Genomic DNA, 24,944 nt, shown 5'->3' with positions numbered 1-24,944 from the left:
TTTGCTGGAGAAAAACCTGGGCATCCTCACTAATTCCAAGTGCACGAAGAAAGTACAAAATGTAGTTCCACAACATTTAAATGTGCTGATAATCAAATTTTCATCTGTTGCTTTGTGACATGAATAGTAAACTTCTGAAATTATGCTCACAAGTCTTATACAAGACAAGTATCTTCTACTCAGCGGTGCTTCTATGCTCCCTCTGGAACAGGAGCTACACTATTAACTTCTCATGTTTCAGAGCTTTAGAAACTACATAAAGCCTCTGGCACTCAATATAACGATTATTAACTGATACACCATATATAAATCTGCAGGAGCTTAGCTTATTGCTTTGTAAGTATATTGGAAAAACTTCAAGACTCTCATTACTGATGCGGGATCTCTGCACTCATTCTTCAGTGTTTTTAAAACCAGTACAACTCTGATACTGGATATATCAAACTAATAGAATTTTGCTCTAAAACCACAAGACTCTGCTCCTTCCATTCTACAAGAGCAACACAGTAGCCTAATGACAAGGAAACGTTCAACTCCTCAAATAGGCCAACACTTAAACTGTAACTCACAATACTGAGCCATGCACTTGAAGTTAAATACATGCATATGACTCAAAGCAAAGTTTAACAACCATATTGTTATTACACAATTCAGTCAATGCATAGCAACCCATCCAAACATCCATGCCATTTAAAGAAAAACAGGCTGGGTTTGGTGATTGGGTTTATTTTAAAGCTTTAGAAATACTTTCTAAATGAAAACAATCATCCAGACCTATTCAAGTCTTAAATACTTCTCAAAATATTACTGTACAACAGCACCATCCTTCCAAAAGAAAGAAAAAGATCTAAGGCCTCTACATTCTAGTAAGTACTAGTTAATAGTTTAACATGGGCATTTAATTGTAAATCACAGGCTTGCTTAAGTTGGAAAATGCCTCTTGAGATCATCTTCTCCAACCTCATCTGCTCAAGTAGGGTGAGCTAGAACAGGCTGATGAGCCAGCAACATGCGCTTGTGGCCCGGAAAGCCAACGTGGTCTGCATCAAAAGGAGCATGACCAGCAGGTCGAAGGAGGTGATTCTGCCCCTCTACTCTGCTCTCGTGAGACCTCACTTGCAGTATTGTGTGCAGTTCTGGTGTCCTCAACATAAAAAGGACATGGAACTGTTGGAACAAGTCCAGAGGAGGCCACAAGGATGATCACGGGGCTGGAGCACCTCCTGCATGAAGACAGGCTGAGAAAGTTGGGGCTGTTCAGCCTGGAGAAGAGAAGGCTGCGTGGAGACCTCATAGCAGCCTTCCAGCGTCTGAAGGGGGCCTATAGGGATGCCGGGGGTGGGGGGGAGCTATCAGTCACTTCTCCCTGGTTTTTATTATGTGCAAACCTGCTGAGGGTACACTCCAACCCACTGCCCAAGTCATTAATGAAGATGTCAGACCCAGTACTGGGGGTACACCACCACTGACTTTCTCCAGCTGGACATTGTATCATTGATCACAATCCCCTGGGTCTAGCAGTTCAGCCACTTTTCAGTCCACCTCACTGATCCTTACCTAATATATGCTTTATCAGCTTGTCTATGAGGGTGTTATGGCAGAAGGTGTCAGAGGCAATAACGAAGTCAAGGTAAACAACATCCACTGCTTAACCACACCTACTGTTCAAAGTGCTCAGATTTTCTTTTAAAGGCCACTTCTGTAATATCTAATTTTAACAGAAAGCGCACACAGAACTAGTGATACAGTCACACTAAAATGATGGAAAAACAGCACTACTGATATATTTCCCAGCAGGCTGCAAAACTAGCTCCTGTGCACAGACTATCACAGATAAAGAACAGAGGCTGCTCTGTGCTTAGTGAAAATAAGGAAACTGGCAAGATTATAACAAATTCTAGCAGATTGCTGAAGAACATATAATATTTTCTTTGAAATAGTGTTAATAGTAAGATCAGAATTACACAAGACATGAGGTTATTTTTACTGTCCACATTAACAAAACATGAAGCTGGCTGAGAGGTATTTAAGCCAACAGTTAAGAGTCACAGATGCAGAGCCCTGTTTCTATATAAACTCCACCAAAATCCATGGATCTCCAAGTGTCTGAGCTGACAGAAGTAATATAATGGCAAAAAGCACTGCCATGCTGCAAGAATTCCACGTAGAGCATTTATTTTATTGGGCATACTGGGAAGAAAAGATTACGACTTCATAGCAGACTTTTAAGAAAACCTTAGAATTTACTAATGATATAGAAATTGAAAGCATTGGGGAATAAAACCCAAATAAGTAAAATCTATGTGTGGTTGTTTATTTTTCCAGGCATAAACATTACCAAAACTGTATCACAATCAAAACACGTATGAAGTTGGAAACATTTCATGGAAAACTGGCACTTTTTCCTCGTAGTAGCTTCTTTTTGCAAGTCTCTTAAAATACTTGAAAACTAAGTAACATATTTAAGAGATGCTTTAATCTATATTTACATCTTCCAGCTCTTATTTACGAACATTTAGTGGAATTATTCCATGCTGAAAGTTGCTGTTGTTGCTTTATGACACCTTAACCGGGTTTATGTCCTCAAAAAAAGCAAAGACGAATCAAAATGGACTGCTGTTTTAAAACAGGTATACTCTCTATTTCTACTTGTAAAATAGTGACGTGCAATGTTAAACACAAAAGTTAAAGTCAAATAAAAATACTTATCTTAGTTAAATGCACTTTCACTTTTATGAATCCAAATTAAACTGGAGTGAGGAATTTTAAGAAGATGCAGATAGGCCACGGTTTATCCACAAATGCAAAACCTGCATTTCTGAGATATTTATAGCAAGACTTCAAAGGTTTATGACCATTCTCCACCCTTCAGAACCCTATGCACAAAATCACAGATCCTCACCTGGTCTGTACAGTGCAAAACACATAATTAACAAATAAACTATATTTCTGCCTCAAACAAGAAGTAAAAATCTGTACTTCCATCCACAGAGAAATAAAAGCAACACTCACTAAATAGTTTTCATCCTGGAATGCATAATGTAATGTTGTGATCCACTGGTTATCCCCATTCACTAACACATCTCTCTCTTCTCGAAAGCAGGCTGTCTGAAGGGGAGAAAAATAAAGACAGGCTTTAAGTAAAACAAACATATTTTGCAAGTTTACTATGTTTTAACATTATGTTTGGGGGGGGGGGGTGTCAAATCTGACTCTCAGCTAAAAAGTCATTTACTACACTCTCCAAACATGCCAAAATCTATGAAAAACTAGGTATCAGGAAAGTCCACCCTCTTCAAATGTAAAGAGTTGTACTTCTCTATATTGTTAAGTCATGTGAAGGTAGAAATAAGGTGTTGATCCCCATGGTCTAAAAATACCAAGTCAAAATCTTATCTTATTTGTACACATAGATATTGATATCAAGTATCAGTAATGACAGAACAGCAATATAAGATTGGAGAAAACAATCAAAAATAGCATTATATAATTGTAACTGCAATAGGAGCTAAAGAAATCTGGAGTTATATCATTGTTTTATCTCATCATGCTGTTAGCATAGTTTTACACTTGAAATTTCATGTAAGAAAGAAGCATTTCACTTTTGAAAGAAACTGCCAATAACTCCCATGTAGAACACGTTTTTTATTGGATCATCAAATCAATGATCACTTAGGAGTTGAGGTTTTCTCCACACTTGTTGCTCAGGAAAAGCAGGACAGAATTGAATACTGCTCTTCCCAGACAGAAGCAGTTGATAAGACACCTACAAGGACCTCCTCTCAATACGCTGCAAAGAAACACAAGAGGCAAAAAGTGCCTTCATTGTAAGTGGAACAGAGGAGGCGCAAAACTGCCAAGAAATGCTAAGGAATGCCTAAGTGAAGGAAGACAACACAGGTTTGTATGAAAACAAAAGAAGATGCAAAGAAAGTAACTAACTGGAAAGCAGCAAGGCAGTTAATAGACATCTAGCAACCTGCCCCAAGAAATGCATAAAAAACCTCAGCAAAAGCAGCTTTGCAGAATGAGAGAAGAAACTGACCAAACAATGAGAAGCCAAAAAGAAATTAAAGCAAAAAAATATGATGAATGTTCTGAAGCAAATATCAAAAGAAAATAAAATTAAGGTAACAGGCACCAAATGGCAAATCCAACATGAATTTTTGTTCAGAGAAAGGTCTAGAAGATAGTGTAAAAGAAAGAATAATAATTATCTGGGTTCTATTTAGAAGGCAGATGGAGAGTTAAAGAGAAAAACATAGAGCATAATCTCTTCCAGCACACTCTGCTACTTCACAAAGATGTTCCATCTATTTGCACCACGCTCTGTCTCTTCCATCTTAGGAGACAGCTAAAGTTAAATTAAATCCAAGCTTTTTATTTTTCACTTTTTCAATTTCATTTCTAAAAACAATAGGCAAATACCAGAACTCTGACATGGTTCGTGCTGGCTCTGAGATTTGGAGAGTGAAGAATGAGACACAAAATACCAGTTTAGACTGAGCTCAGCAGCAACACATGCAGTAAAACCAGAGCAGAAAACTCCCTCCTCCAAGCAAATAAACCCTACGAAGCCTTGTTTTGGTGAATACAGTGAGTAAGAATAATGCAGACCAGCAAAAAGAGAGATGATATATTATAATCATAGCACAACACACAAGATGAACCATGAATTCAATGAGCGGCATTTGAGAAAATAACAAAACATACTTTAAACAAATAACCTCAAAGATTATTAAATCACAAACGGACTTGTGGGTGGGAGAAGGAGAAAGGATCATCTTCAGAAGGAAAAAAAGCTCCTCTATGCCTCAGCCCAATTTTTTTTCCTTCCCTGTTTGTAAACTCTTGACATATTTCAGAGACAGATACTATGAATTCTTGTTTTCATAAGGATGAATGACATGTAGTTTCTCTATTTGTTATGACACTATTCACAGGATTAGTTACTAGAGAATTTATAGAATTTCACTTGGGTTTGCCATGATTTAACAAAAGACAATGCATTCCTTGAGCACTCGAGACATCCACCTCCAGGCAGTATGCCTAGAACTGACATCAACAGCTATTACCACAGCAGATCACAGCTGAGGCAGTAACAGCCAAAGAGTCTAAGTGATTACGGGGCTTTACAGTAATTCATGGGGAAAAGAAATTAAAAAATAAAAAACACAATAGCAGTGGTTCTTATCATTACTGTAACAGCTTAATTCAGGTTTGTTTTGTTTAAATGAAGCCTTTTTTCTGTGCCTTTTATTATTTCAACATTACACTCCACCTTCCCTAGGCACACTCCTCTTGACAGTTGGCAGAGGACATCTGATCCGCTCAGTGCGATGGTGGTATCTATACTGTTATCACGGCCCTAAACCACCAAAGAATTTGGGCCGCTTAGCTGTTTGGTGCTCATGTCACTACAGCTCAGAGTTAGCACCTTCCGGGAGTGCTGACTGCTTCCATGCTGCATAATTACTTGTCTTGGTCTCTCCTGAGCCTCATCTGGCACCACCATGGCACATATGTAGCTCCAAGTGATTGTCAACACTCAGGGTAACAGGTTTGGGAGTGTAACAGAAGCTGTCACACACTTGCAGGTACTCTTTGTATCAGTAATGTTCCTACATCTCTGAGTTTTCAACAGTGGCAAGTACGTGGAAAACTTACGCTTTTTATAATATAAAGAGAACACTGACCTCGCATCCTTTATCATTTAGTTTAACAAAGTTTTTGCATCTTGTTACTCACAGAGCTTGCACTCACCAACCTTAATCTAGCACCCTCAATGCTCTTTGAGTACAAACTCCCTTTCTGCTTTTACAAATGACTCCTGCTTCCCGAACCTGATACAGGGATATACGAACAAGTATTTCTGCCGCGGTCTACCTATATGCTTGCCTTGGATTTCTGGTCTGTATGATTTTCCTGTGTATTTCAGTGTTGGTGCAGTACATTGCTAACAGAGCCAAAATGGGTCATTTTCCTCAGCAGCAGTAACAAGTGAGATGTGTTCACCAATGCTTAAAACCCACAGGTTACAATTGTTGAAGGTCATGCTTCACAATGCATTTTCCCTCCAAGTGGTTCTCTTTCCACTGTACACCCATGGGTTACAAATACATGGAAAAACATAGCTGTAATTTTTTTAGCCTAACAGTTCAGGCTTTCAGAAACTCAGCTGGACCCATGGGAAGGGTATTTTTAATACCTAGAGAAAAATCTTTCAAACCTATTTATAACTGTATTTTAATGGAAAGAAATAGTTTTTTAACTGACTTTAAAAGGGTACATTTAAAAATAAAGTGGAACTTGATTTCTAGTCTTTTCTTTTTCACTGATATAAATCAAACTGGCAGGAATGGCATCTGTCTTGGAGAGAAATACCTCTTTGTATTGAGCCTAATGCCACATTGCTCAGTATCTGAGTAACTTCTGGATAAAGCAGAAGCACATTGTGTACATCTAACCACAGTCTGCATGCCATTTATAATTCTTACTGTGATAACATTTTCATTAAAAGAGACAGGATGTGCACACATCAGAAATTGGCTTTAATTTGTCTGGATCCATATTTTCTTTTTTTTGATGTGTGATGGTTTCCCATTGATCTCATTTCCTAACAAGTTTTAATTAAAACATAAATGCGGAAATCAGAATAAAATTGGAAGCAACTGAAGAGCAAGGCAGTCAGAGTAGCAATGAGAGAGTCTTAAATAAAAACTGAGGTACTGAGGTTAGAGATAATTCAATCAGACAAGTTGGAAGAGACACTGAGATAGTGTTTGCACTGTCCAAACTAAAGAAAACCCAATGGCCAAAGCAACTTTGCATGTGTAAGGCACTGAGCTATATTTTTATGAGCCTATTTTTTAGGCAGTTTATTTTTAGTATGCCTAGATGAAGAATTTCAAAGTGAATTAAAGAGTTAGATACATGTTCTGTTTAAAATTCATACACAAGTCTTCAGGTGTAGACTGCATTTCTAAAGTTCCTTTCCAAAGGAATCCAGAGAAAGGTATCCAAGATTTTATAAGAGTCATTTAATGGAAGTAGGAACCCAAGGCAAAGCAGGGCTGGTGAAAGAGCTTTCCACCTTTTTCAATACACAGAATGGGCTCAAGCTTGAATGAGGAACTTTTCATCACTGATTTCTGCAAATGGACATTTTTAGGAAACAGAACTCAAGTTAATTTGAAACTTTTATCTTTCTGATTTTTCAGTCTACAAACTGGACCTTGACAAAGTTCTAACTAATGATAAACTAATAGGTTTGTTGAGTTACATCTCAGTAATTGCCTTTTTATAGCTTAGTAATTACCTTTTCACCATGGAAAATACTTGCTAAAGACATTCCTAACTGGAATAAATGTACTAAAAGATTGCTCATACAGTCAGTAATTCTGGGGCAATTAAAGAAAAGGTATGATATCTAAACCATCCAGTCCCACCTCAGTCAAGATTCCATGCCATTTAACCCTTCTGATGAACTGCTTTAAGTTTATTTTAATCTTCATGTTGTCAGAAAGTAGTGAAGAACCTCCTCAATGCCTCTATATTCAGAGTCTTGTGGAAAGAGAAGTAATAATTCAGCAGAGTAAGAGGGGGCATAATTATAGAAAACATTACTGTCATCTTACTTCAGCTCTCTTCAGCATCTCCCACTTATTAAGTATCTTCATGGCAAAAACCTTATCTGCATTCTTCAGTTTTACTACTGCAACCTGGAAAAGAGAAACGAAAGATAAATGAGTTAAAGCACAACAACACATTGTTTCCATTTTTATTAAATCTGAAGTTCAATGAGCTCTTTCATCATGTCTATGTCAGTGGCAGTGAAAACAGTGAAATCCACATTTTCTAGAGAAGTAAACAGAAACACAAGCCCCCCTCCCTGTCATTGCTTTTGAAACATTAGATGCCTATGGAATATTAAGAAAGTTGACATAGTTCTTTTCTGAGAATACTGCATTTTTATTTAGCTATAATAAAAGCTACCATGGAATAGTTTTAGGAAAAAGGGAGAGAAATTTACACTGAATGTTTCCGCAATTCAGGTTTCCCTGGGTACAGAAAGCTCAGCATCTTTCCCAAAATGGCCATGAATATGCCACAGACTCAGAGCTGCTGATCCAAACTATATCTGACCACTAGAGTACCATCCCAATTACTGAGAAGTTCAACAATCAACACATTTTAACAACCATTCTCCAACTATCTCATTCTGCCTCTTCCTTTTCAAATACATCTTCAGTATTAAGCAGGCAGAAGTTTATTTCTGTGTGCATCTGGTTACAAACCAACACATCACACAAATTATCATCATCCTGCAGGCCAGTGACAAAGCAATACTAAGGCTGAATCCTATATGCCTTTCATCATCAGTAAACCAGCTATGTGTGAAGACAGTGATAACAGAAAATACAGGATCAGACAGTTCGAAGGAAGTGTCATGCAAACCTCTCTCAAACCATCTTCAAACGTGTCATCAGCTGTAACAGCTTCACGAACACGGCAGAAGCACAGGCTGAAGGACTGCAACAATCAGATGTCTAAACTAAAGTGTAGCTAAAAGCATGGCTCCTGCTTAGCTACAGATTCAGAGACAAAGCAGCTGTCACTTCCAATACGTGCATCAGTGCACTACCAGGCCTGCTCTTGACACTGCTGCTGCCTGGGGTTGCACAGGGGTGGGAGTGGGGGGGAGATAAAAAAAGGAGTGAAAGCAGAAAGGTACCACATTTACTTGTTTAGACTTGTTTATGAACTGAAATATTCAAACATTACTTCACACATAAAAACTGAGGCTCGAGTCCAGACTTGGGTCCCCTTAAGGTACTTGTAGATTTGAAACATAAAACCAGATTGTTACTTTAGACTATAATCTCATTTTAATTCATAAAGAATTGGACATTCTCCTCTGCACGGTACCCCAAGACTGAGCAACACAGTCTTCTTTAGGAGGGACAGATGAATCCTCTACAGGGATATATAACCCACAATGCTGATTTGAATCTTGAGTCTCCCATTACTTTACTAGCTAAAACTAGCCTGAAACTCTGGTAAACCTTATCTGTATCAATTTTTAATGAGAAATGGCAGGAGGAAAAATCCTTAACATCAAACTAGTCAGTGTTCAAACTGTATCATATCTTAGTGACAGTAATCTCCCCTACATGAGGCAGCCACTGGCATGAAGCTACAATGTGATTCTGCCCTTGTACCTTTAAAGGTTTTGGCACTGTTGTAAGGAAAGACTAACTGGTTGGTCCCAGAGCTGACTCTACTGCTGCTGCTGCCCAGCATGAAAAATGAGTTTTTCCCCACCATTAACTGCTGTTGTATGGGCAGCCAGAGGCATAAGATAATACATGTATTTCCAAGTCCAGCTTCAGGATTTCATTTCTTTCCCGTAGCATGCTCAGCAAAAGGCAGTGTTATTGTGCAAAAGGCTTGGTTACTGAAAAACACCCGTTAATTACACAGCATTCACTTGGACACAACCAAAAGAGCTATAGCACTGCCTCTGGTTAACAGCTGGAGTGTTCTTCAGTGACAACATCAAGGGCTTGATAGTTCTGTGAATGTGTAATACTATTGAAGAGTGACTAAAGAACAAACATAGATTCATGTTTACCAGCTGTGTTTACAATCAGTCAGAAGCACTCTTCTAGTCTATGAAAGCCATTAATGTTATTCCATATCAATAACCAACACACACACGCACAAAAGAAAAAGATCATGAACATCATCATTTTCCAGCCTCGAGCATCTTTTTTGGGGAGGTGTCTCAGTGATTTAATGGAAGTGAATTCTAAAATGCTTATTTCAGGCCTGGGAAGGAAAAACCGAACACTTCAGCAAGGAGTAGCCTGATGCAGTTTCTAATTGTAACGAATAACATGTAAAACATCATTACAGCCCCAGGCAGTGTTTACATACACACACTGAAGAATATACTATGCACACAAAGGCCCAAATACACACAGAGCTCTGTTTTGATCTTCTCCCTTCCCCAGTGAAACTGTCAAGACAGAAGAAAGGGTCATCATTCCTGTCTAGTTCTCCTGAAGTGTCTTGCCACTGGAATCTCTTAAAATCTGACTTTTAAAGGTTGGGGTTTTATAAATTTATATTTTCCTGTGAGCAGCGCAACAAAAAATGATTGGTATGTGCTGATGTTTACATCTTGGTCTAGGCAGATAGAGGGTTTTTTTCCCATCCTTCCAGGAGTTTTCTGTGTTTCCCACAAACAGCAGTACAGCCTGGCATGCTGTCAGACCCCTTCTCCCCTGAACTCAGCTACTTGTCTCTATGGTACATGTCTGCACATTTCCTTTGCTTAAAAAGCAACAACAGCCTTCATCAGGAAAAAAGCTAAATCAGAAGCTACTCAAATTGAAATAAAAAATAAATAAATAAAAAACAAACAAACAACAAAAAAAAAAAAACCACACTAAAAAACTCCACAGCCACCCCACCTCAGCACTGGTTTTCTTGTTCATCAAGAGCAGGCAATCCTCCAGGTACAGGAAAAGGGAATGTCACTCTTCATAACTGGATGCCAAAATTTAGGAGTAACTAACTAGTTCTCAGACATACAAAATTCATCATCTTCAAAATATCAACAACATAATGACATAATATTTGCTTGCACAAGCAAGCACTGAACTTTTGGGGGTTTTAAGCAGTAACAGAATGAACTGTAAACTTTGGTATTAGCTAGAACCTTTAACAGGCTGCACTTCATACTGCTGAGAGTGTTGCCCAGTGGCTTCACCTTTCCTCACAGCTTTCTTCAGCTCCCAAGTTTCAAGTCACCTTGTTTAGTTATGTTTTTCAAACCATGCTGCCTGAAGCCAGCACAATGAAACACTTGATGCTCGTATTATTAATTTTACCAGGATAATCCTCCAAGCAAAACGTATGTGTTTTCTGAAGACTCTTATATAGAATCTGAAATAAGTTAAATGTATGCATGCAGTGGGAAGAGGCATGTCATTAATTTGACAAAAAGGAATCATTCTCAGACCAGCTGCAAGTAGGGTTAAGGGGGAAAGGAAAACTAGGAACAATGAACTCTTACAGTTTAAGCAATAACCACTTTCAACTACTCTGTGTCTACATCAAACTTGTAAAAACAAAAAGGGAAAGATTTCTTGACTATGCAAATTGAAGAAATTGAGTAGTGTAAAATCAAAATAAGAACAAGTCTGAGGCTGTGCCAAAGAAAACTTGCAGCAACTTTGTAGTCTACACAACTTCAGAATTATGTTGATTCAGGAGACAAAAATTACTCCTCCCAGTAACCTAAAGCAACCTCGGTCTCATTTATAGTTTGCTGGAAAGAAAATACATTCTTCCAGATTTCTTAATCTGTCTCAGTAAACCATCTAGAGTCTACTGAATCATGCACATTTTGCAATTTTATATTAATATAGCTTTTGGTGGCTTAAGTACCAGGAAAATTTGGTGGCTTTCTTTATAACATTGCTTGGATATTTACTGGTTATTTTAAGGGAAAATTAGTAATTTAATAGAGAATGTGTTTTCTTAGACAAATGTCTAAGGACTTGAAAGTTGCCAGGGATGCTGGAGAGGGACTCTTCATCAGGAACGGGAGCATTAGGACAAGGGGCAGTGGATTCAAACTAGAACAGGGGAAGTTCAGACTGGATATAAAGAAGTTCTTTACTGCAAGGGTGGTGAGGCACTGGAACAGGCTGCCCAAAGAAGTGGCAAATGCTCCATCCCCAGCAGTGTTCAAGGTCAGGCTGGACAGAGCCTTGGGCAGCATAGTCTAGTGTGAGGTGTCCCTGCCCATGGCAGGGGGATTGAACTGGATGATCTTAAGGTCCTTTCCAACCCGAATCATTCTATGATCCTATGATTCTTTAAGCTAGTAAGAAAATTTAACATATATCCTTGCAAATATTTGTAAGTCCTACTTTAAGAACATACAAACCCAAACATCTTCAACTGAGAACTTTAATTTTCCCCCGACTGAAGATTTTGACATCTGAGTCATGCTATCTTTCTCAGATAAGGAATTAGAGACACCTTTCCTAAAAGAGGATAACCAACCAATTGCACAGACTGCTCCCAGAAGAGAATGGCAAAAGTCATCCTCTCACTGTTCATGGGATGATTCACCACAAAGAAGCTTCCTGAGAAAGAACTACAGGGCTTTTGTGGTTTAGCTCCTGTGGAGTTTGATGCTGATTTAGCAGACAAAACTGACTTCTCTTTAAAACACAATATATGGTAGCTTTCACACATGATTCTTCTAACAAGAAAGCACCCACATCAGCGACTTTTCCTACACCTTATACAATCTGTACATGGACTCGGCTGCAACTGTTATGGCAGCACTGAGAAAAGTTCATGTTTTAAGCAGAAATGTTTACATCAAAATGGAGAATGTGACATTCTTTGTGGCAGGGGTTTAGACTAAAGACAATTATCCATGAGTAACTTCAGCCTTCAGCCTCCTTTATAAAGAAGCATTACTCCAGATGGAGCAAAACCAAACGAAAGTGCTAAGGTGGCTAAACAAATACTGCTTTTTTAATGTTAATTGCCCAAGGATGATATCTGCATATGACATACACTACCGTAAAAATTCCTGTTCCTTAATATACTACCTATGGAAGTCTGTTCTTCCATAACCACAGACTAATAAAGACTAATTTTCACACATGATGGAAACACTTAAGTGAACATAAAACCAACTGTCTGTCACATGCCACAGAGCCTCCAGAAATGCTGTCATACCAAAGAGGACTGGGAAAAAATAAATACAAAAACCAAAAAACCAACAAACTATTTTCAGTTGCAAAAGCAATTTAGATATCACTCAGAAAATGTTTTTCATACTTTGGATTTCAGTCCACGCATATTTTTCAGGCAGCACAGAGAACCTTCTGCAGAAGCTTTATACACTATCCCCATCTGTAGTATATTTGGCTAGCAAAAATTCAAGGTACTGTTACACATTAGGTTGCTCTTTCTACATACATAGCATCCTGCATGAAAAACAAAGCACATGCACCTAACACAATTAAGAAGGGGCAGAAAGTTAATGTTTATTTATTCCAGTTTCCTCAGCCTCTCTAATGTGGCATGCCTAGTATAAAGCCTGGTAATGAAAAGCCTTCTTTGATGACTCCAAATAACAGACGGCTTAATCAGAAGCGGGGAAAAAAAAAAATAAAAAATGTATAGTTCGACAGCAGTAGGTGAAAACTGAAAAACAAACCAATAGGAAAACTACAGGAAAAACATTCAAAGATTCATTAAAATCAGAAAACAAAGTGACAGGAGTAAAGAGGTTTCTCGGTGTTCTTTGAACATCAGTATCAAAATTTGGCTGTTCGAGTTGCTGAAAACTACTTTTAGACCATTTCATTATTAGGATGATTAAAAATGGCTAAATCTTTATACCATCAGTAACTCCCTGGCCTGCTGACTGGAAAGAACTGCAGTCAAGCAAATGATTTATCATCAGACAGTTGAATCCATGGGAACTTGCCTCCTCTCAAAACGTAAGACTTAAAAAGAGCTGTCAAAGAATGTATAAATCAAATGTACTTGCATCAAACATGAAGTGGGCCTACAATATCCATTATGGCTAAATAATGCAAAACCTGTGCATCAGCCTATTACTATTAACTGTCTCTCCTCAGTGCTGCAGATGTGCAAGAAGATAGTTCCAACCCTTCCTTCCACCCCCCTTCACATACATACCTCTCCAAAGGCTCCGCGACCAATCACCTTCAGGATTTCAAAATCTTCTTTATGGAGTCGCATCTGTTTCACTTTAGATGTAAAAGGTTTGGCTGAAACAAAGGAAAATATCAATCATTCAAAAAGAACAAAACAAAACCAACCCCAACACACCAGAAATAAGACACCAAACAAGGTAACAGCAACTTAAAATACATGTAATAAGAGCCCTGAAAACAACAGACCATTTTGCTTATTCACCTATATTCCATAATGTAATATAATGAATTTTAAAGCTAGAAATAATAAGAAGTAAGAACTAAGCCAAAAGTACCGTGAGAAAAAGCTTACGCAGTAAGCCATCTTTTGCTTCTTTTAAATTTAAATAGCCAATCATATCCTGGGGTGCGTCAAAAGGAGCGTGACCAGCAGGTCGAAGGAGGTGATCATGCCCCTCTACTCTGCTCTCGTGAGACCTCACTTGCAGTATTGTGTGCAGTTCTGGTGTCCTCAACATAAAAAGGACATGGAACTGTTGGAACAAGTCCAGAGGAGGGCCACGAGGACGATCAGGAGGCTGGAGCACCTCTCATATGAAGACAGGCCGAGCAAGTTGGGGCTGTTCAGCCTGGAGAAGAGAAGGCTGCATGGAGACCTCATAGCAGCCTTCCAGTATCTGAAGCGGGGCTATAGGGATGCTGGGGAGGGACTCTTCCTTAGGGACTGTAGTGACAGGGCAAGAGATAACGGGTTAAAACTTAAACAGGGGAAGTTTAGATTGGATATAAGGAAGAAGTTCTTTATCGTAAGGGTGGTGAGGCACTGGAATGGGTTGCTCAAGGAAGTTGTTAATGCTCCAAACCTGGCAGTGTTCAAGGCCAGGTTGGACAGAGCCTCGAGTGACATGGTTTAGTGTGAGGTGTCCCTGCCCATGTCAGGGGGATTGGAACTAGATGATCTTAAGGTCCTTTCCAACCCTAACTATTCTATGATTCTAAATTTAAAGGCTGGGGGACAGGGGGGACAAAGACTCAAGCTGTAAATTTCTTTACAGTCTTTTAGGTTGTTAACTACAGTTGCAAAAGCGAAGCGCGCCATAATGAAGAGTTCACTCTGGACAGTATTATTCTGTCTGCCAAAGAGCAAAACAAGATTGCATTCCATGAAAAATTAAAATGCTGATGACTGATAACTGGAAGGGCAATATTGGCCTAGATGATATAGCATGCAGTATTTTTGGAGATGACTTCTTCAAGATAGCGGACACTTAGCACAGCTCCAGTAATGTTAGTGGCGCACTGGATGAAAAGCTTTTAAAAATCTCAGAGGTTCCAAAGTTGGAATTTATTCAATTTTTCTAATATCCCCCAGATGCCAGGAATCCATTTCTCTACCAGGAGTTACATTTGCTATAATTACAGGAACATCAGCTCATAGTTTAAAAAAACAGGGTTTAGCTACAAAGAGTAAAGATGCAGCCATACAGTGCTGAGGTTTTCCCAGCAGTGATACTTTTACTTTAAATTTGTAATAGTTTTATTCAAAAAATTTAATTATGCATTAAATAATGTTACTTTTAAAATGTAATTTCAACAGAAGCGTATTACTCAATTTCAGAGATTCCTCAAACTTTCAATTTATGTTTTATACTTTAAAAGTCTTGCAATCGGAAAAGTAAGCAACAACACAATGTACAGCATTACTGGGACAGCCTCAGCTGTACTGTACCAAGTGATTTAATACAACTATTAATACTACTGGACAAATAAGAGCAAGCCATTAAAGCCTTTTAACTTGAAAAACAACTGATTGAAAACAAATCTGTAGTTCTCAACTTCAACATTTTTTGACCATTATAGGCCTGGCTAGATTACAAGTCAAAATATCTTGTTAACAAGCATCAGCATAGCTGTTTAAACCACAAAACTCTCCCTCACTTTATATTGTAAGGAAAGGCCTGTCATTCTTTAATTATTACATTTTGAAATTTTCCAGGGTTCCCATAGGGACACTGGAAAAATAAACACCATTAGAAGTACTTCAGTAAAATACAGATGACAAAAATAGGTTTGGATGAGGTTTGTAGTGTTGTAAACTCATCTCTAATTTTTGTTATCACCTCTAGCAACAGAGATGTCAACATATAGCCAAACAGTTTGATGAAGAAAGACAAGAAAGAAAAATAAGAAAGTAAAAAAAGAATTGCCCTAGGAATGTACTCCAAATAGCTTGTTCCATAAAAGGTCAATTTGCTTTATCATCAACGTTGTTTGTCTGCTGTGCAAACATCTGCTGTTCTTGTGGCAACAGCAATCTTAAGTACAGAAAACTTGGCCTGGCCAAAGGTCTTGGAAGGCAGATCTTCAGACAGCCGCTTCATACAGCCAGCTTTCCAGACTATGAGGTTAACAGGCAGACTTTTTGCAACTACTTTGGCAATGTCACATGAGCTGTTCTAAAGACAGCAAACTGTAAGGTCAAGGAACGGTTTTCAAAATGCAATGTGCTCAAAAGGGGTCCCTGCAATGCGGCTCTGCTAATGCACCTCTGCTAAAACAGCCTTCTCCTACTCACATCCACATCCCTCTTGAACAGCATCATATGAAGTTAACAGAAAACACCACCCTCTGTTTCAGAAGAAGCTGCAGTTTCCTTGACTGTTGATACCAGAGTCTCTGCAGCTTTGTCAGGCACTTCCTTTGGTACTTCAACTACAGAAATACACAGACGGATACTGACTTTTTTCCACACAGACACCCCTCTTCAAGGTTACTAGCAATGTGTGACAGAGATCAGGGACCAGCAGCTGGCTGTGCCAAATCTAATTCTTTCTCCTCCTAACCAGAGGGCGAGTGTGGGCAGCACATCCCGCATCTCCTTCTGGGCTTTTAACTCAACAGGAACCAAAGTTCACCATATAAAGCTTTCAAATTTACTAGCATGTTTTCTATGGCCACAATCTCGCAAGTCATACATACAGTCTATGGAAAAAGTTACTCTGAAAAATATTCTATGTTGCTATCAATCACCATGGAGGGGATGGATATACTGAAATAATCTTCCCAGGTAAGTGGTGGATTCCACAACAGTGGGCACATTTAAGATTCAATTGGACAGGTCCTGGAGCATCTAGTCTAGGCCATGCTTTGCCTACAAAGCTTGGACCAGATGATCCTTGAGGTCCTTTTCAACCCTGCTAGTCTATGATTCTGTGATAAGACTTCACTTATAAAAGCTGCTCTACAAAAACACCAGCCACCCACCTGTCCAATACCTCTAATCTCAACCTACATGGGAAAAAGCAGCTACCACCCTCTTGGCAAGATTCACTGCTCATATTCAATTACACATGGCAAGAAATCCCCATCTCCCAATTCACCCTCAGAGGTAATCCATGTGCAGAAGTAGTAAACCAAGCTGTTTTTCCGAGCAAGGTGAACCTGTCATGACTATTCCTTCAAGTCTCTATTAGTCTTTCTCCACGTTTTATGCTCTAGCTAGTTATTCCATTTATGCTTATAATACATATAAGCAATTAAAAAAACCAAACAGTAAAAGGAGAATTATACAAGTGTTTGAAATTTACATTTGTTTCCATTTAAAATCTGACTAGAACTTCAACTGAAGTAACATGTCAAACACAGAAAAACAGGCAGCAGGACTGCAGCTGCCAAACTAGGCACAGAGAGGAGCACACGTTCCACTCCCAGCCCTGCAAAGGAGGACTTAATTACAACTGTCCAGCAGAAGAGAGGCAAAGAGGTTCTGCAGTAGTGACACTGAGCTTCAACAGTCTGCTTATCATATTTCGGCGGAGGAAGCAGTTACCAGCATTACTTATAGCACATTTAATACCAAGGGGTTTAATTTTAAAACTTGGAGATGAAAGTCCATTGCCTGAAGAGCTGACTCAGAGAGGACAGCAACATGGTTGATAATCCAATGCAGTTTAGTGCTGAGATTATACACGTGATACCAAACATCAAAACAATAGAACAGCAGTATTGGCTGCTTTATTTGTAAAGTTAGTCTCATGCTCCTGCTCTGACTCTCTCCCTCCAGCTCCCAGTTTCTGTCTGCAGAGCCCAGGCAGGCCTAGCCCCTACATTCATATTTCTCAGGGCTAATCTGCTGGCTGGGAGCAAGGGAGCTAGTGGTGAGCTTCTTACTTTCTCCTCCCTCACCTCACTTTGGCTCTACAGCAGAGCATTGCAGCAAACCAGAGCTGCTGTAGGCATGGCCTGAAATTCAATCCAAGTGAGATGAAGCTCATGTTGACAGTTCAAAGAAAGTGACGCAGACCTGGAGCAGCTATTGAAAATGGGTCCTAACAACTGACTTATATAGAAAACAAAATATAACAGGACAGCATTTAGGAAGTCTCAGTCCCTCACTGATGCCATAGTTGCTTTATGGATAAACAGGCTCAGATGGAAGACAAGATCATCAACTGGCAGATCACTTCCCAAGGGAATTCTAAAATGTGATCCAGGTATTGCACAGCAAACCCAGCCTTGTGCTCGCTGCATTGTTCAGCATAGAATCCCATATCAAGCCAAAGATAAAGAAACTAAAAGCTGTATCCACCAGAACTGGCAACAGCAATTGTGAAAGTTCATAATGAAGGAAACAGATTGGAAAAGAAAACAACCAGCACAGGAAACCAGCTGCTGCCATTTTGAGACAAAAACCCCTTTCCTTCACTAGTTAAAAGTAATTATATAAATACATACAGAGCTTTCCCATGCACCTAACCTAGGAGACTGTCACTTCACGGAACACCAGAAGGCTCTCTGGTTCTTCCTAATGCTCTCCTTGAAAATAGTATTTTTTTAAAAGAAAACAAAGCAAAATAATCCATCTATAGCTCTGTTTTTGAAAAGCATTCTCCAGTTTTGAAATTTCTGCTAAGTTCCTGGAAGGAATTTAACAAGTGTTGTTATTTTACAGGCTTGGTCCAACCCCAAAGTATTTCTTTTCCACTGGCTTCTATCAGTGTCGATCCTGAAATGTGTAAACAGCATTTGAGTAAAGATGGACCATAATGGGAGGTTTTCAGAAAGGAGGTATGAGAGAATACTCCTCCCAAAATAAACAGTATTTCTCAAAACAAAGGAGAAATCAATGACAAACAGCAAGGCAGAGCAGCTTAATGCCTCATTTAATTGAGGAAATAGAAAAGAAATCTCTTCCCTCCACCCACCTAAGGTTGGCATAACAGCCCAGCTTTGTTGCAGATTCTGCCACCAGTCTGGAAGAAACCAGGGGCAAAACACTGTAGTCAACTGGGATAGCAGCTGAACCACAGAACATTAGTTCAGGCAATGTAAAAAATGTAAGCCACAAATACCATTCTCAGTTTTGACAGTTAAGATTCAGTTTTTGCTCCCTCAGAACAGTTCTAACATGTTTTTCCTGATGAATAGTTAATTGCCAACATCTGTAAGTACAAGTTAAGAATCTGGCATTTTCCAAGAATGAGGAGCATGTCCACAAATTCCTGTACTATGGTATGGACACAGTATTTTGGATCTTATTCATCTTGGATAAAACAAAAAGTAATCTGTCCTCATCTAGGTCAAGTGGAGACCATCCAGACATCTTTGGCTATAACTCCCGCAAAAGATTCTTCAACAGACACTTTAAAATCAGAAAGAAATAAAAGATCTTTCCCCAAACATACGAGAGTAGTTCTGGTTTTCCTTCCCTGGACTCAGATGAAAAATAAGCCCTGCATTCATGAAACATCCACTGCAGATCTGGGCAACACTTCCATATTACAAGGTACGGCCATTAGTTTTTATATCACCGTTCTTTCTCGTCACAAGAATTTCAGTAAACCACCCTCTAATTAAATATTATTATACCAGCAGCAAAGTGAAATACTAAACTTTCATTCAGCCTGCTGTGCACTGGAGTTCTGATCCAGTTTTTGTAGCACAGTCAGTAAAATCTTTACAATAGGACTCCTCTTTCACCTAGTAAAGAAGGTGGAAATGCTCTGGGAGGAAATCAGGAGCACACAGTTTCGTGGTATTTCAGTACATTAAAGGCTAACAAAGGAAAAGGGGAAAGGTAGTCTTTGCTTTATAAAGCAGAATGCTCCTTAAGACTCCATCCCTCATGCTGTCAAAGAGCTGGAGACAAGTCAATTAAAATTACACTTCTGACAGTCAGGTTTAAACTTCACATTCCTCACTATTTGACATGTAACTCAATATGCTGGAATCTGACTGCCGAAAATTGCTGGACATTTAAGCTGTAAATAAAATCAATGAGACCTGTGTTTAGAATTACTAAATGCTCTGAAAAATCAAAATAAACCACAAATCAAAAATTAATACTTTAAGTAAAATTTAGTCCCTTAATGCATTACTTTTTGTTAGGCAAAGCAGAAGTACTACCTAATCTGACTAGGCTCTTGAAAAATACTCTTTGTGAAAGAGTACATGTTGACGAATATCAGAAAAAACTGAATATTATGCAATAAACAAAAAATGTGCAACCACACAGCAGACTTCAGGGAGGGAGAAGCTAAAGAAAGAGAAAATGAATGACTGCATGTCAAGTAATAGCCCTCCATGCTAAAGAACAGGTATTTTGTAACCACAATGGCAGCCTATGTGTTCTCTCAAGGTAGTGGTGGACGCATCATAATTTCTGTCATTTCCTTTTTTCTGCATTTATGGTTTTGTATCCTTAAGGAACTCTTTTAATACATATTTTATTTATAATTCAAATAATCCTCGTTAAAAAATAAAAATTAATCCATTCTAGAAATTTTGCTGCATATTGTAATAACACAGATGTGCTTTACTAGAAGAAAGCTAGCTTCTCTGGTTCATGGAACACAGGCATCCAGTACATGATCCCCACTGACCGAAGGGTCAGTGCTGCAGGTTGTCACTCCCTACAGGGACCAGCGCTAACAAAGCCCCCTGCCCAGTTTTCCAGGTACGTCACAGTGCTTTAGGAGTCTCATGTTCCATTTCTGAAGCTAGAGAAAGAAGAATTTTAAGGGATACTCAAGCATTTGGGTAATACTGCAGCCTGACTTACACTCCCTTCTGTTGCCTCTCACAAATACATGATCCAGTTTCACCTCTTCACTGCTACAACTCCTCATTCCAATGCTTTCTCTGTCAACTATTCAGTCCTAATCTCTCCCACAAGACCTGTCACCCAGTACCACTCTGTCCTGTCCCCCCAGCTTTGCCACCACACCTGATCCTTTCTGCCCAAAGCCTCCTCAGTGCTCTCCACATTTCCACCTCACCTGATTCTTGTATCCATCTGCTTATGGCCCCTATCCCATTTCCCTACCAGTCACAGAAGCCACCACCTGAGAGAAGTTCTGCTGGGTCTCCATTTCTTTCTTTTCCTTTCAAACTGTAATCTACCCTGCTGGAGTCTCTCTTTTGAAGTCCCAGTTTTGGTGATGATGTCCTGCCACCATCCTTTCTCAAATTCCCCAATGCATTCCTTTTCTCCCTTTACCACCACTACTCTGGATTGCCTTTTCTTCTCATTAACTTATGACTAACAAACCAGGACTTGAGCTACACAACATCAGCCTGCCCTCCTTCTACTTCAGAATCTTAATTAAAAGGAAAGACTTCTTACAGTCATCTATATAAAGCAAAAATACCAAGATCAGACATTTGATTTTTTTGCTGACAGGGAGAGCTTCATTAGATCTTAGTGAACAACTAACATTATTCATTTTCAGTTTTGAGGGAAAAAAAAGCTGTAAAAGCTCTGTAAAACTGAAGCACTTTTAAAGTTCTAAATCTTGCAAGAAGGGGTGTGATCAGACTCTATGAACACTCTTCCTCTTAGAACTTGTCAAAATGCACACCTGTCATGTCTCACACAGCACATGAATCACTTGAGTTCTGTTCTCACTCCTCCATCACGGTGCGTTGGCCCTCAAATTCACTGCACATCACTGCACACACTTCCCAGCAAGGGCCTCAGAGCAGAAGGCTGGTGATGAAGCCGAGCAATAACAGCAGGCAAGTTCTTCAGGATGTCACAGACGAGTGCCCACCATATGAACTAACACATCATGTAACAATATACCTTGTTTCCTCTTTAAAAGCAAGGCATAAACTTAGTCATAAGCACTTCATATACAGTGGGTTTCACTTGTATTTGCATTGCAAAACATCTCAAAAGCCCCAGAGGGGTCTGGAGAATGCTGGGTAGTGAATATCGTGCAGATGCACACAATTACACTGCAAATTTTGCCTTTAAGGACAGCATTTGAAACAAAACATGTTATATTAAGTCCTGCACTCATGATCTAAACCTGACATTAAACTGAAGCATAATCATTAAAATTAAGTGAAAAATTCAGAAGCATTAATTACTTTAACAAAACATATGTCAAATAGAAATATTAAAAGCTACTAAGAACTTAGTATCACGAGAAGGAATTTGGCCTAGGTTAAAAACATACATGTTTTCCAGTCGTATTTTTCTTTAGAAGTAACCACTCATTGTCATTAGATGTATTTTTAAAATAGCATTTGTGATGCAAATAATTAAGAAGTGACTTCTGAACACTGCCTGCATTAGCTTTACACTGTCTAATATATCCTATGGATTACTCTGAAATTAGTAAAAGAAAATAGATGGCATTGTACTTCATTAATACATCCCAGGAAAACGCTTCTTCCCAGTGTTAAGGCACTCTTAAGTGCAACAGAAAACAAAGACACCAGGCCAGGTTAGATAGAACCTTGGGCAACATGGTTCAGAGTTTGGCGGCCCTGCCCATGGCAGGGGGTTGGAACTAGGTGATCTTAAGGTCCTTTCCAACTCAAACCATTCTATCACTCTACTGCAGACTTTAGGGCTTCTTTTTACTCCAATTTCAAGTTCACAACCACAAAGAAGAGAAGAGGAAAAAAAAAAGCCCTCCTATATCCACAGAAATGTTTCCACTCCACACCCATCTGACACCATTTTAATGCCATCACCCTTTATTACTTCTGCTCTAGGAACTGCAAACTACTTCATTTGCTTGCTCCTTGTATTCAAGCTGAGTGATGCAATCAACATGTTCAGTGCTGTCTGGTTCTTTTGCACTGACAATTACAAAAAATTGCAATTACAAAAAATTACAAAAAATGTGTTGTTAAGTCATGCTTCAAGAACTCCTCTTAGCTTTGGTGCATTTTAGGGAATTACAACTTCAACATTAGTCCTTTATTAAACTATCAGGACTCAAAGTTCTTCAAAGATCCTCAAACTTCAACACTCTGAGTTACCTTAAAATGAACATAATTAAAATTTAAAAATAATTAATCATTTGACAGTTCAGTGCCATTAGAATGTAAATTGCCTGTAATAAACTTGATTTGACCCACTTGAGAATAAAGGCCACATTACAGTGCTCAAGTACCTAGCTGTGCACCAGATCCGGCACTCTATTTCTCAACTACCATCATCTTCATTTTCTTCCTGATTAAGTGATCACTGTAAGATAATGCTGATTAAGATATTTTTATTTTGACCACATTTCACCTCCTGACAATTTTAATCATTCAATCTTCAGTGCAGTTGCATCATTAAAATCTATCGCTACTTCAAAAGAGATCAACGATTCCCATTAATATAAATCAAACTTGCAACAGAATCTTGATTTTGGAGATGACAAATACATTTTCCAATGCCTTCAAACTGGCACCACAGCCCTTTCTGCTTTGATCCACAGCTCCTCTGTATTATCAAGGACACAGTAAAGAGTAATTCTGGAACCCAGAACAATGATGGATCAAATTCCTTATGGAACCAATGAAAAATTTCGACTAATTTTTTTTTTTTTTTTTCAGTTTCTCTGCTCAGTTTTTAGGCCCCCTTATGCTTATATCACCTAGACATAAAGAGGTTCTCAATTATAGTGATAGGACAATGGATAATGGGTTCAAACTTAAACAGAAGAAGTTCAGGTTAGATATAAGGAAGAAGTTCTTTACTGTGAGGGTAGTGAGGCACTGGCACAGGTTGCCCAAAGAAGTGGTAAATGTCCCATCCCTGGCAGTGTTCAAAGTGAGACTGGACAGAGCCTTGGGTGACATGGTCTAGCATGAGGGGGTTGGAATCAGATGATCTTAACGTCCTTTCCAACTCAAACCATTCTATGATTCTATGATTGTTTCAAATTAAGCTTTCAGAATTCCTAATGCATCAAGTGACAGGATTCACTAAGAAGTACATCTGAACTGACCATAGTGCTACTCAGCACGTTTATTTCAGTATCCCCACTGATGCCGAGTCAGAAATGAGAGGCCTCAAAACCATGAACTCTTACATGCATGGATTTGCAGGGCTGAGCTTGTGAGTCGTCTCTGAAGCTCACTCCCACTGGTAACAGTTCTATTTCTGAATGCCTGTTGTGATAGGCTACATAGATTAAAGCATTTGCTTATTGCTACATTGCTAAAAGGCAATTTTTCTAAGGCAATACAATAATTTTATAACAAGATACCATTATTTGGTTTTATCAGCTTAAGGTAAGAGGAGGGAAGTGAAATTAACATTCTTCCTGCAAATGAAGGATTAAGTGTTTCAGTTTCAAACTACAAACTAATCAAAGAGAAGAATTACCATTAAAGTGTTCTTCATCTTCAAATTCCAGACATTTTTTTCAAAGTTCTGTACTTTTTTCCCCAACAGGAGAGTGGTCTCACATGCACCCAATGCATCAGAGAAGAAATGTTTCCTAAGTTGTGATACTAAACACATGAAATGGTCACCAAGGTCTGAAAATTCTTTGCATGCTTTTACCCAAGTTTTATCTCCAAGTTTTTTTTACTAGAAACTTGAAAGGGAAATTCATGGCAAGACACAGCATAATGAAGTTTGAGATAAATAACGGGATAGATAATAAGGAAGTTGGACACATTTCCAGAAGAGCTCAGAACACAAATTCATACAAACACAGCTGTTTGCAGGAGACAGAACTCAGTTACCTCAATAAAGCACTTCAGAAGTGAGTAACATACACTAAGTTGCTGTTTCTAATCTTTAAATATTATCAGTCTAGATACTTACAAATATTTGAATGGAAATGGCACTCTAATAAAACAACAGATTCCAGTTAAAGGTAATACAACATATTGAAAATATAAGTCTTAAGTCCTAAGCAAAATGAATGCTAGGAATTCATTACTTTTCACTCTCGAATTAGTTTCTAAAAGGTTTTTTTGTATTAA

The 24,944-nt window shown here is 38.7% G+C and overlaps 1 protein-coding gene across 4 annotated transcripts in view; it reads right to left on the bottom strand.

The window, feature by feature from the left end:
• Positions 1-24,944, bottom strand: part of CDC42BPA (CDC42 binding protein kinase alpha) — a gene marked incomplete at its 3' end in the record, with an annotated part of 176,465 nt that overhangs the window by 103,781 nt on the left and 47,740 nt on the right. For all 4 annotated transcript variants that reach the window (XM_080616966.1, XM_080616967.1, XM_080616968.1 and 1 more), the window contains exons 2-4: positions 13,744-13,835; positions 7,638-7,721; positions 3,013-3,108 (exon numbers count right to left, since the gene is read on the bottom strand). In XM_080616966.1, coding sequence (XP_080473092.1) covers positions 3,013-3,108; positions 7,638-7,721; positions 13,744-13,835 — 272 coding nt within the window. The remainder of the gene's footprint in view (positions 1-3,012; positions 3,109-7,637; positions 7,722-13,743; positions 13,836-24,944) is intronic.

Source organism: Psittacula echo (genome assembly GCF_963264785.1).
Source record: "Psittacula echo genome assembly, chromosome: 4".
Lineage (NCBI taxonomy): Eukaryota > Metazoa > Chordata > Aves > Psittaciformes > Psittacidae > Psittacula > Psittacula echo.
The sequence above is the reverse complement of the archived record's forward strand: the minus strand, read 5'-3'. Positions and strand labels throughout refer to the sequence as shown.